At 37.3% G+C, this 13,694-nt stretch overlaps 1 protein-coding gene across 4 annotated transcripts in view; it reads left to right on the top strand.

Moving 5' to 3' along the window:
* Positions 1–3,068: 3,068 nt before the first annotated feature.
* aup1 (AUP1 lipid droplet regulating VLDL assembly factor) overlaps positions 3,069–13,694 on the top strand; it is a 26,950-nt gene continuing 16,324 nt past the window's right edge. For 2 of the 4 annotated variants that reach the window (XM_079838601.1, XM_079838603.1), the window contains exons 1-5: positions 3,069–3,296; positions 3,847–4,027; positions 5,029–5,166; positions 9,329–9,479; positions 11,635–11,825. In XM_079838601.1, coding sequence (XP_079694727.1) covers positions 3,987–4,027; positions 5,029–5,166; positions 9,329–9,479; positions 11,635–11,825 — 521 coding nt within the window. In that variant the 5' untranslated portion in view covers positions 3,069–3,296; positions 3,847–3,986. Of the gene's footprint in view, positions 3,297–3,745; positions 4,028–5,028; positions 5,167–9,328; positions 9,480–11,634; positions 11,826–13,694 lie in introns of those variants that run through there. The other 2 variants (XM_079838600.1, XM_079838602.1) reach the window with 2 other exon arrangements.

Genomic DNA, 13,694 nt, shown 5'->3' with positions numbered 1-13,694 from the left:
AGCAAATAATCGCTCACACAATGTAACACTGCCCATCAATAAAAGGGTGAAACAAATACTTTGTTGCACAAACAGCCCCTTCAACAGCCCTTTCTAAGGGATCAAAACAGGGTGATACAAAATAAAATTACAAAGTGCACATGCAAGGTAAACTAGGACTCCGCCTATAGTGCAGTTAAACCAGGGGTCGCCAACTAGCGGACTCCGGTCCGAATCCGGACCGCGAAGCCTTTTGACGTAGGCTAATGAAACAGTTAACGTTGCAATGCTCACTGTTGCGTTCAGACCCAGACGCGCGGTCAAGCATGCACACCGGACGCGAATGACGCGACATGCACGCCGCTTAATTCGCGCCGCAGAATGTCTATTTGCGTCTTTGCGTTGACTTAAATCACTCGCGCAAAACGCTTCATTCGCGTCTGGTGTGAATCCACCATCAGAGCAGAAAGCAGCGCTCAAGACAAGCACTTTTAGTTGAAGACCCCTGAGTTAAACCATGGCATAATACGTTTCTCATTTCGGCGTCTCACGCTTGCCATCCACGTCTACTCTTTTAATGGCCCAAACAAGTGTGGGCAGCCGCAGCGTGCCTGATGTTTTGTTTCCGGTCTAGCTACACCCGGAGTGGTGTTGTAGTTTTTCTAACGTTACTAGTTGCTGCAACAGCATGTGAAAAAACTACAAAGTTTGTTAGACCAAAAAGAACGTTAATCTCGCGATAAAAAAATTGACGCCGTTAAAATTGGTTTGCGTTAACGTCGTTAATAACGCGTTTAACTGACAGCACTAATATATATATATATATATATATATATATATATATATATATATATATATATATATATATATATATATATATATATATATATATATATATATATATATAACCCATTAAACGGACATCCAGCAAACACAGAACACAGAGGACGTATAGACAGAGGCAGCACAATGCCAGAACTTCTACGGTTACACAAACTTTGCTTTCGCCCCCTCTAAATCAAGCCCCTTTACCAGCATCTGCCATCTGTTCCAGGAGAATCTGTTTCACTCCCCGAGCCAAGCAAGGCCGTTATTGGTCCTAATGGCGCTATCAGCTAAGCCGCTAAACCCAATTACTGCTTAAAAAGGGAGGCCACCCCAGCTAATCATGGCCGCCTAACCTGATTTGGCTGTGATGAAGAGATGGGATAAAGATCAGTTAATGCAGGGAGAATGATCTCACAAATACAAAAAACTCAATTCATTTCTCTGGGAGGCCAATCTGTCCGATTCAGCGCTAATGGAGTGGAGTTTCATTAGACTCGAGGCGTGCTGCTCGCTCTTATCAGCCTGATGACAAATAATATCAAATAAGGGTGATCTTCATTAGGGACATGTGTCTCAAAAAGCTTCGATTTAGGAGGGATTGATGCGAAATGTGTTAATATACTGTTCTGGACATCATTAATAATACTTGGGCTTAGGATTTGAACAAACCCTATGTTTTATGTTTTGAGCATGCTGACCATTTGTGCTACAGACAAGAATAATACCTCAAATCGTGCTTGTTAAAAAATAGGTTTTTGGAATGACTCGAAGGCCAGACCTAAAAACCTGTGTGTGTGCTTGTTTATGTGATTTATGAGGACACAATTTTGTATAATTACATTATTACACGGTTATTACAATGGAAATGGGGTTTTTGAGGACATTTCCTGAGCCCTCGTAATGAAAATGTCTTAAAAACATACTAAACAATGTTTTATTAAAAATGTAAAAATGCAGAACGTTATTTTTGTGATGGGTAGGTTTAGGGTTAGGGGATATAATATACAGTTTGCACAGTATCCTCATAACGATAGATGCAACATATATGTGTATGTCCGTGGCCAGGTGTTCCCTATATGTTATGGGGACCAAATGTCCCTACAAGTATACTAATACCAATACATTTTGACCTTGTGGGGTCATTTTTTTTGGTCCCCATGTGGAAAAAGCTTATAAATTTATCACACAGAATGATCTTTTTCGAAAATGGAGAAAGTTTTGTGTGATGGTGGGTAGGTTTAGGGGATATAATGTACAGTTTGTACAGTAGAAGAACCATTACGTCTATGTAAAGTACCCATAAAACATGGAAACCGTAAAAAGAAACCCTTGTTTTGCATTATAGTGAACTTCATCAAACCCGTCTCTTTTCCTGTACGCGTTTAGGCCTTATAAAGTCAAGTTCTCTTGACACACTGTTAGCCACACCATCTGTTCATAGGTCTGGCTTGACAGCACGTGTGCGTGCGTGTTCACCTGAGGGTACAAATCTGTTTATTCGGACGCTCATCTGCAGCCCTGCAGTCAGAGTGAGTTGTGCATGCGGCCGCTGGGCTGAAGGGCAGGTCTGGCCTAACAGAGCCGGGCCAGGCCTTACAGACGGACATTAGGCCAAACCGGAGTTAAAATCCTATTAGTTTCAGCTGGGAATCAGATTATCGTCGTCGAGAATCACTCGTCTGGCAACTAGGGTCTAATTTACGCCAATCAACAGCAATTATTGAGGGGAAGGGGAGCATCTATTAGGGAAGCTCATCCACTTAGGCTAATGAATGGGGCAGATTCAATCTCTTACTGAAGAGACATATTTGGGAACTGCAGCTGGGGGCGAATGCACTGCATTCAAGGGGCACCACTGTTATCTGACTGTGTGTGTGTGTTTGTGAGGAGAGATACATTCATTCGTACTGAGTTTTATTATAAATGGCAGTCGTATAGATCAGATTTTTAGGCTTGTGTAGTATATTACCTGTGCAGTAATGCTCAGATCAATGACAAACTGCATTATTTTTCTTTGTCAATATACTGTCAAACTGATCATGAGAGAGATGTGGGTTACTACTGTTAATGTAGGCTATAGGCTACCCTGCAAATTGTGACTTGTTTTTCCATGAAGGAACAAAATAGAGGCCTTTATTGCTAGCAAAAAGTCACTGACGCCAATAGTTTTCATTAAGTCTTGGGAGTTGACAAAGTGACATTGGAAATAAGAAGACTTGTGGTTCCCCCTAGTGTTTGAAAACAGCAAGTGTTTCCGGCACAGTTCACGTCTTTCATAAGGCAAAAGGAAGAAAGTGAAAGAAATTGTTAGGAGTTGTCTAAATATGTAAGAATAAAAAAATATTAGAAAATGCAAACATATTATGTTAAACTAGTGTCTGATAAAGGCGGTCAGACTGTATTGTAGTGCGTACTCCATAACGCAAGATGTCAGCCTTCAACTAGAAAAATGCACGTAGAAAAGCAAGAAAATAAGGGGAAGATGAAAGGTGAGTTGTCTTTTGAAAACTGAACATAGATGAACATAGATGCTTTATTTGACAGATCATCCACTCTTGACTATTTGGTAAAAGGTCAACAAATGCGGCATACGAGGTCGCTAGATTTTTACCTCAGGACTTAAAACTGAAATGGCTACATAATGGCCCGGTTTCATTTATAAATGTGCCTAAGAAAAAGAAACAAAAACATTACTGGCGTGTATCTTGAGACAAAACAATGGCACTGACATATTTTAAGACATTGGTTGACGTTAAAAACGGATCAAACATGCATTTTAGTCTGGGATTAGGTTTTATCCTGATCTGGGAAAGCAGTGGAATGTTAATTAAAACATATGTTATTGTCAAGGAAAAAAACTATATCGAACAATATTTATTTTGTTGTATTTGTCCACTTCTCTAATTATTTGGCGGTGTGCACTATTTAATATCTAAAGACCAATCAGATGCGTTACAGCAACGCACGTGATCCAGCACGGAAGTAGCCCTGGAGTGTCTAATCTCGTTTCTTTCCTGAAGTTCTTTGTTCTTCATCTAGAAACATCAGCAGCTTCTCAACATGGCGAATAACAGCACAGGCTAATAACGGGCTAGCGTCTCTCCCCCTCTCACCTTCCGTTAAACCCTGAAGAATAGTATGCAGGAGCCTTTGACATTATCCCAGAAAGAGCTTAAATAATGGAAACGCGGGGGATTGAGCAGATGTTCGACTTCCAGCGGTAACTTATTCACATTTAAAGCTTGAAATGACAACAGTTGCAGAGCTAACACAATTAGCCGTAGCATGTTCAACATCAAACCCTCAAAAACACAGCCGTATAAAGTCTGTTAGAGACTAGTGAATGATTTTCAGATACATACAAAAGAGAATAACTAGTAAACACGAATGATTTCTGGTTATTTTGGCACGTACGTAATTTTATAAACTATTTGTCATAAATGCTAATGAAACAGTTTGAAAGTGAATACTTAGATTTAGCAAGGTCGATCAAAAGTGACATGTTTTTGTAACATTATAAACCTTTTACTATCTTATTATTTTAAAAAAAAATGCTGTTCTATAGAACAGTCATTTTATGGTTTATACGTTAGTATTGCAGAATATAAAAGTCTGGGGGTTATTTTCAGTTAATGAAACCTGCCAAAATATGCTGTATATATATAAACACAGTAAGTCTTAATATTTGTGATTATATATGTTAGCAGTAAGGCCTGTTGCCTGCATAAAACTTACATTTAAATAATAATGCATTATTGTATATTAGCTGATTTTTCCCACCAAGGCCTTAACTTAGGTTGACCAAACGTCCTGTTTTCCCAGGACATGTCCTGTTTTCAAGTTTTGCCCTGGCCCTAATATAACAATTTTCCATCCATGCAGAGGGGGTATACTTTAAATGTATTGAAATTAATAAGGAATCTTTGAGTAAACTTTGAGTATCTCATTGCAGGGCCGAGTGTCCTGGTTTTCGGTAATCAAAATATGGCCACCCTACCTTAACTCGTGTTTCTAGTCATCCTGATATATTAGAGTAACTCAGACATGACCGCAGAAATGAAGTGCACTAGTTAGTAAACTGCTGGAAATGTAGTTATGCCGTCTACTGTGTACACTCCTCAGGTCTCTGATATGGAGAGATGGATGTTGGTTTCTGCCAAACGGCTGTTTTCAGAAATAGATCCTGAAGTTGGTTTCTATTCCTGTCATCTGTTTCCACAGGTTACCAAATGATCGCTTCATCCTGCTGCTGTTGTTGCTGTACTCCCCTGTCGGCTTGTGCTTGATGCTACTGCGAATATTTATTGGTGTTCATGTGTTTCTAGTGAGTTGTGCACTACCTGACAGTATTGTCAGAAGGTAAGACGCCCCAGCGTTAATAGATAGCAACATTTAGAAAGCACATCAAAAGATTGGAATCAGTAATAAAAAGTCATATTTAGAAAACATTGCATAGTATTATTTGCATTTAGTATCATTTATATGCTCTTATAATATTTATTATTATTTATTGTTTTAACTTAAACTTATATTTTCGTTTTAGCCAAGACAAAATGTTTAGCTAATATTTAATACTTTTTAATTGTTAACAATAACAATACTGCTGCAGTCTTACATGCTCAGATGCTTTTAAACAGCATTTTTACGCACAGTTTTTACTTGTAAAAATGTATTAAGTTATTTAAAAATGATGAATAGCTTGGTGATCAGTCACAAGTTTCCTAATGCATTTATTTAAAATGTGGTGTTAAATTCTTTGTCATTTTTGTTTGGCAGATTTAGGGTGTGTTCACACTTGGCAGGTTTGTTTCGATCAAAACAAACCCTGGTGCGATTGCTCTGTTAGTGCGATTCATTTGAATAAGTGTGAACACTGCCATCTGAACCCTGGTGTGCACCAAACAAGCTAACAGAGACCGCTGAAAAGACATGTTTCAGTCCGCTTCCAAATTAACTCTAGTGCGGTTAGACTGAAATATGACCAAAGACGGACCAAAGACATGTAACCGAACCAAAAACAGGATTTGATGTCACAAGATGCGACCGTAAAAAGGACAGAATGCTCAAGCATGCCTGTTTTTTTCTTATCTTAGTCATGATATTGCCCATCACAGAATTCGGTACAGGCATCAGAAAGGCGTCTCCTCGCAGCAGATCTTTGTTTGTGTGTGTGTGACGGAGGAATTCCTGCTGCACATTTTATAAGTTCTTCACGAGTTCTCAGCTGGTCAAAATACCATCAAATGTACGCACATATAAGGAGCACATTTAAAAAAAAAAAAAAAGTATCTTTAGGTTCTGTTTTAAAAAAAAGACTAAGTGAACCAGGACTAAATGTATTAGTTCTTTTTTTCGTCCGGACCAAAAGAGAAAATAGCTACTCTGGGCAGTTGTGGCCTAATGGTTAAGCCGGGTGTACACGGTGCGATTTTTTTATTTTTTTTTTTTGCTATCGTACAAACTCGCAGACGATTTATTTCTCTCGGGAGAAATCGTGTGGACATCGTGGATGCTCATATGGTCGCGGCTCGCAGCGTGTGAGAGGAATTACGTAACGAGACGAGCACCTCCCGACCTCACGATCATTTTTAAACATAAAAATTCGGCCTGATTTTCACCAGCATATGGCTGTCCCCTATTGCCAAATCATGCATCACCACGTCACAAAGGCTAGATCGATGAGTATTATTAGGCAATAGCTCAGTGGCTGCAAACATACAGTGTGCACACACACACACACACACACACACACACTGGGGGTGAAACGGTACACAAAACTGATGGTTCGGTATGTACCTCGGTTTTGAAGTCACGGTTCGGTACGGGTGCGGTACAGTAGTTTGACAAAATTGCTTTTTATTTATTTTTTATTAAATAGTGGTTTACTGAAAAAAAGTGTCTGTCCTTAAATGAATTAAATTAGAAGTAAAAGTTTATTGAAGATATTGCTGTAAACTATATAGGGAGCCCTTACTTGCACATTAATATTAAAGGATAACAACAGAGCCCAAACTATTAGCCTAAATTCAGTTGCTATTTATTTTTAGATATATTAATCAACACTCAAATAACAGTACGCAAACATGTAAACTTCACATAAGGCAGTTTTTGCAGTAACTCCCAAATCTTATTATAAAATAGTTTTTCCTCCAATTCGTTGTTGAAATATAATAATTTATACACAGTGGCTGTCATTTTCACGACAGGTTTATTTAAACATACATGAAATATTCAAGACATAACAGGTTCAGTAGAATATAATGAATATATAGGCTAATATAGAGCATATATTTAGTGAAAGAGTTGATTTCTCTAGTGAACTAACAGCTGTGGACACTGAATGACTGCCTGAGGTAAATGTGATGCTATGACATTGTTTTCAAGTAGTTATATTGAGGTCTTTCCGCCGTTGAAACACTGATTGAGCGATTACACCACATATGATACGTGTTGTAATGTATCCTCAACACACCTTCAGATGTTCATTCATGTTTATTCTTTAGGAAGAGATGATCGATCGTGTTCACAGATAATTGTATTCACATGCGCGCGGCCAACTGTGATCAGTGATCAGCGATCAGCAACGGCACATTAAAGAGCGTCAAAACAGCATTTATCATTTGAATTTCGTTATAAAATGGACCGAATACTTAATATGTTCGTGTGGGAACTCGGGTTGAAGTGTGTTCCGCGGAAACAAGCCGACTGTTAACTGTTAAAGATTGTATTCAGGTACACACGTGCACAGAACCGAAAGCCCTGTACGAATACGTGTACCGTTACACCCCTAACACACACACATACTCTCACTCACACCCTCCCTCTCTCTCTCTGGTTGTTTCTGTTTGAAAGGAATGGCTGCTGCTCTCTGCTTTTCAACAAATTATATGAACACAAATGATTTTTCTTTCTTTTTTCTATCTGCAGCTATAGCAGCAACATTGAAAGCTCCAGTATCTGTGTTAAGTGAGAGCTTGTGTGAGTGCCGCCGACTCGCCGTGCAATACCAGCTGCTTTGATGCGATTATCAAGTTAACTGACTCGTAGCGTGTGTAATATCTCACGACCTGAGTGTCTGAATTCGCACAGTGTACGCCCGCCTTTAGAGAGTCTGACTTGTAAGCCGAAGGTTGCAGGTTCGATTCTCAATACCAGCAGGAAAGGACTGAAGTGCCCTTGAGCAAGGCACCTAACCCCCAATGGCTTCCCAGTGCTCCGGGTGTGTGTGTCCACGGTTTGCAGTGTGTGTGTGTCCACTACCGTATTGTTCTGAATATAGGACTGTTTTTATTTTTATAGAAATCCCCAAAAAACGGTTTCGTCTTATATTCAGGGGATAGACTTTTACATGCACCAGCAACAATAAGTGCCGCCAAGTGTGCATAAAACAAGTGTGCCACGAAATACGGTGTGTCAGAGTGTAATGTTAGAAGATCGCGAGCGCAAAAAGAATGTCTAAAAACCACTAAGTCAAAGAAAAGCTTACCGTCGAAGAGTCGCCTGACTGTCAGGTTTGCTTGCCTCACTGACGGGACCAAACTTCCTCCAAACGTGATTTTAAAATGTAAGACTATACCCAGATTTCACTTCTACTGTTAAGGCGGGCGTACACTGTGCGAGTTCGGACACTCAGGAGCTTTCAATGTTGCAGATATAGCTTTGGATAGGAAAAAGAAATAAAAAATTATTTGTGTGCAAATGATTTGTTGAAAAGCAGAGAACAGCAGCCCTTCCTTTCAACAGAAACAACCAGATAGAGAGAGAAAGTGTGTGCGAGTGTATGCACACGCTTCATGGTTGCAGCCACTTATAGCATAATAATACTCATAGATTTAGCCTATGTGACGTGGGGGGACAATAGGGAACAGCCTACACACTGTTAAAAAACGTTTGTTTAAAAATTATTGGGAGGTCGCGATGTGCTCGGCTCGTCTCGTAATTCCTCTCACACACTGCGGGCCGCGACCATATGTCAATCAACGATTTCCACACAAGTGAAAAAAATCGTCTGAGGGCTCGTACGACAGCAAAAATCGCACCTGTACGCCCGGCTTTAATGAAATTTTGCTAGGCTACATGCTTTTCACTATGAGATGGACAGCCTAATTGTTATATAATTCAGATGGGCTACAGGGTATTGTTATGGTATACCAAAAAGGTTCTATTTTTTAAATGTTATCGTTTGTACATTTTAACAGTACTTACCATAATTTCAAAACGAAAATGAAAAACATGCAATATGAAAATGACTTGGTAATTTCTTTATAAAATACAAGATTTGGTCTGCAAAAAGCGGTACATCTTGAAAAAGGGGAGTCGTCTTATATTCGGAAAACTACGATACTCACTACTAACTTGGATGAGTAAAATGCAGAGGACAAACTCAGAGTATGGGTAACCATACTTGGCCTTCACATCGTCACTTCACTTGAAGTGTGAACACACCCTTAGTTTGCGTTTTTGTATGTTTGCTGTATTTATGCCAGTGTGTGTGAATTGGCATCTGTCTGTGCTGTTTCAGGTTCATAGTGAGAATAATGTGTTCAGTGCTGGGTCTGCATGTCCAGCAGAACAGCCCGCGCTTACGGGACAAAACTGCCCGTCTTTACATCTGCAATCACGTTACACATTTCGACCACAATATTATCAACCTCCTGACCTCCTGTAACACGGTGAGTGTGTGTCTCAGTGTTTTCCTAGTGTTTTTTCTCCTCTGCTCTGCCCTTGACTTCTGTGTCTTTCATTGGTTTACTCACACAATGAGGTCTATTTCTCCTTTGGCAGCTGTGCTGACTTAATGTTAGGCCAGAGGCCAGTGAATGAGGTTTCAGTCTCTCTGTTTGCTCACTTCAAAAGATTCACTTTGTTTGGATGCGGGGCAGTAGGGAGTAACTTGCGTTCAGTTTCATACATTAGGTCATGCTGCTCTGCTTGAACTTACAGTTCTGTATGAGTTGACCTAGGTTTTTTGGTAGAAAATAAAATCATGTATTGATTATAAATGTACACTTATTAATAATGCATGTAATTGTACATTACTGTAAACACAATTGAATTGAAATATTATATACATTAGGGTTATAACCTTGATTATTTTTCAAATAAAATATTTCCTGTATCATAAATGGGTGAACTTTTGCTTAAAAACAATGAAAAACTCCTGAATTCCTTTCTGTTTAAAAAAAGTTTAACCATAACAGACATTATTGCTTATAATTAGCAGTTCCTAAAACTTTCTATAACTTTCTTGGACTGTTGAGCTGGGATTTTCTTAAACCATTTTTCCAGAACAATCCAAATATTGGGATGCATGAGAGAGAGAGAGAGAGAGAGAGAGAGAGAGAGAGAGAGAGCGGGAGCTTTATGAGCAAACAACTAAACTTGATACTATTTGATATTTGTTTCAGTAGCAAGCAATATATAATGTTGTACAAGATAAGTGAAACTACCTTACAGAAGAACAAAGCTATCTGGGTCAATAATCTAGTGAGATTCCAGCAATCACATGGAAGAAGAGGAAGTGTGCATTTAGAAGGATCTTCACTAGAAGAAAAGTGCCGAATACCCATCCAAATGCAAATTATTGGATGGTACCAGTTTCTTGGAGCAAGAAAGGAAGAAATTTCCATAAGTCACAAATTTATGGAACAATAATTTGAACAGGAAATCTCAGTTAATCCTTCCATAATTTTGTGACTTCTTTTTTCGTTTAGCGATTTATGATACAGGAAATCCTTCATTTGTAAAATAGTTATAACCTAATACTAATATATATATATTAGGGCTGTCAAAAGATTAATCGCATCCAAAATAAAAGTTTGTGTTTACATAATATATGTGTGTGTACTCTGTTAATTATTATTTATATATAAATACACACACATTCATGTATATATTTAAGAAATATTTGCATGTATATACTGTATGTACATTTATATAATCTATAATATATATAAATATAAATGTTTTATGTATAAAAATATTTTTTTCTTAAATATATACATGCTTGTGTGTGTATTTATATATAAATAATAATTAACAGAGTACACACACATATATTATGTAAACACAAACTTTTATTTTGGATGTGATTAATCGTGATTAATCTTTTGACAGCCCTAAAATATATATATGTATAATATACATATATTATTTACACAACTTGCACAGTATAATACACTCAGTATATGTACACTTATACATCTAATATTATCTATTAATACTTCTACTCTGCAGGGACGCATTAAATTGATCAAAATTGACAGTAGATACATTTACAATGTTACAAAGTATTTATATTCTTTAGAAACTTTATATTCATCAAAGAATCCTGAAAAAATGTATCTGTTTCCTCAAAAACATTAAGCATCACAACTGTTTCAACATTGATAATAATCAGAAATGTTTCTTGAGCAGCAAATCATCATATTAGTATGATTTCTGAAGGATCATGTGACACTGAAGACTGGGGTAAAGATGCTGAAAATTCAGTTTTGATCACAGGAATAAATTACATTTTAAAATATATTTACCAGAAACTTTTTAGAATTTTAAATTGTAATAATATTTCACAACTATTTGCCTTGGTGAGCAAAAGAGACTTCTTTCAAAAGCATTTAAAAAACGTACTGACCACAAACGTTTGAACGCATTGCTCAGATGCATTACACAATGTTTCCTACTTGATTCAGCTTCAATAAAAATAATAAAAGATACTTTTAATTGCTATATCCCCTTTTTATCTATTTTTGTTTGTTCATAACTGTGTAATTAGTGAACTACCATTATGCTGTAACTAATCAGCTACATCTTTCTCTGTGTGTTTAGCCTCTGTTGGAGGGCCCTGTGGGGTTCCTGTGCTGGGCGAGGGGTTTCATGGAGCTGGGTCAGGGCGTAGGGAGCAGGACGGAGCTGACTGAGACCCTCTGCAGATATTGCTCATCTCCTAACGCTTTACCCCTCCTGCTCTTTCCAGAGGAGGACACCACCAATGGCCGGACCGGCCTCCTCAAGTTCAGGTTCAAAACATTATTTTTTCTTTACTTTTGGCTGTAGTCAATTCAAGTCAAATTTATTTTTCACAAATTCACATTGTTTCAAAGCAGCTTTAGAAAACCGTGGCATTAATGTGTATATATTAAAGGGTTAGTTCACCTAAAAAATGAAAATTCTGTCATTAATTACTTACCCTCATGTCGTTCGACACCCGTAAGACCTTCTTCGGAACAGAAATTAAGATATTTTAGTTGAAATCCGATGGCTCAGAAAGGCCTCCATTGGCACAATGCACTTTACATTCTCAAGACCCATAAAAGGTACTAAAGACGTCGTTACAAAGTCCATCTCACTACAGTGGTTCTACAATAACTTTATAAAGTGACGATAATAGTTTTTGTGCGCAAAAAACCCACGCGTAGCGGCACAGACAGCCTTCTTCAGGGTGTGAGTAAGTGTATTTTTATGATCGCAGTAACTGTAAAGGGACTATTGTAACTGGGTAATCAAAATAGCCTAATATACTGTAGTCCATTGTTTCTCAAACTTTTTCTGCCATTCCCCACTCTGAAGGTAGTGAAGGGTTCCGAGCCCCACCTGTCCCCAATCGCCCCAACAAATTTTTTCCAAACTATCAGTATCAGTATTTATGATGGCCGATAAATTAATATTTGACAAAATTATAAAAGTGGATGAAACACCGCTCAACCACATTATGAGTGTTGGTGTTTCATAGTTTTAATACATTTTATTTATCAGAACTTTAATATATTTTTATTTTCCTCTGTTCTGTTTTGACCATAATGCAGTTTAAAAATAAACTTGTTTGTTTTATCACATTATTTTAGAGAGGCTGAGGGATCATGAATAACTACAAATAACTAATGTAAGGGAAATCTATATGCGTTGTGTTTATATATATATATATATATATATATATATATATATATATATATATATATATATATATATATATATATATATATATATATATATATATATATATATATATATATATATATATATATATATATATATATATCAGCCGATATATCAGACGAACTTGACAAACTTGCTTACCATGTCATAAAATCTAATAATCGAATTCTCAAATATGTGCAAGTGAGTGTGTTTTGCCATTTAAAAACCTTCATAAATTATCTTGATTTTGATCTATAACGTGAGATGGGCGCCTATGTTTGTTTGCGTCGCAGTTCAGAGAGTCCTGTCAGTCAGATTCGCGTGAATTTATCAGTTTCTCCCGAAATACATGCAAGTAAGTGACCGGTGAACTGGGAGAAGAATATAGTAAACTTTTTAGTTACCTATACGTGTATCTGATATGAATAATACGTCGGCAAATTATTTTTGAATGGATTTATTGCTGCGTCTAGTGACACCAGTGTGTAGGCCTATTTTACAAACTCTAAATGTATTGTTTTACTAGTAGGCCTACTTATGTGTATTTAAATGTTTGAAACCTAAAATAAACATTATGCATGATATGTTAAGTCACCTTCATTTATTTAGCGCATTTTACAACACGGATTGCTTCAAAGCTTTAGTGATAATCGGAAATAGGCTACATTTTGCTTTAGAAGAAAAGCTAAAGTAGGTTTTTTTATTATTATTATTATCAAGCACTGAGCGAGTGCTTTTATTATCAAGCACTGAGGCCCTAGCCCGGCCCGTGTCCGACAGCTTATCAAAATTTTCAGCCTGAGTCCGACTGAAGCCCGTGTTTTTTTTCCTTCTATTTTTTATCCTCCCTATTAGGCCTACACATTGTTGCAGCCATTAAAATAGTTCAGTTTTGTTTTTAATGTCAAAGTAGTTATATTTCGTTTCGTTTCTTTACTAAGTTAATTTAGAAAAATGTTTGAAGCATTTAT

This window comes from Gobio gobio (genome assembly GCF_949357685.1).
Source record: "Gobio gobio genome assembly, chromosome: 16".
Taxonomy (NCBI): Eukaryota; Metazoa; Chordata; class Actinopteri; order Cypriniformes; family Gobionidae; genus Gobio; species Gobio gobio.
The sequence above is the reverse complement of the archived record's forward strand: the minus strand, read 5'-3'. Positions and strand labels throughout refer to the sequence as shown.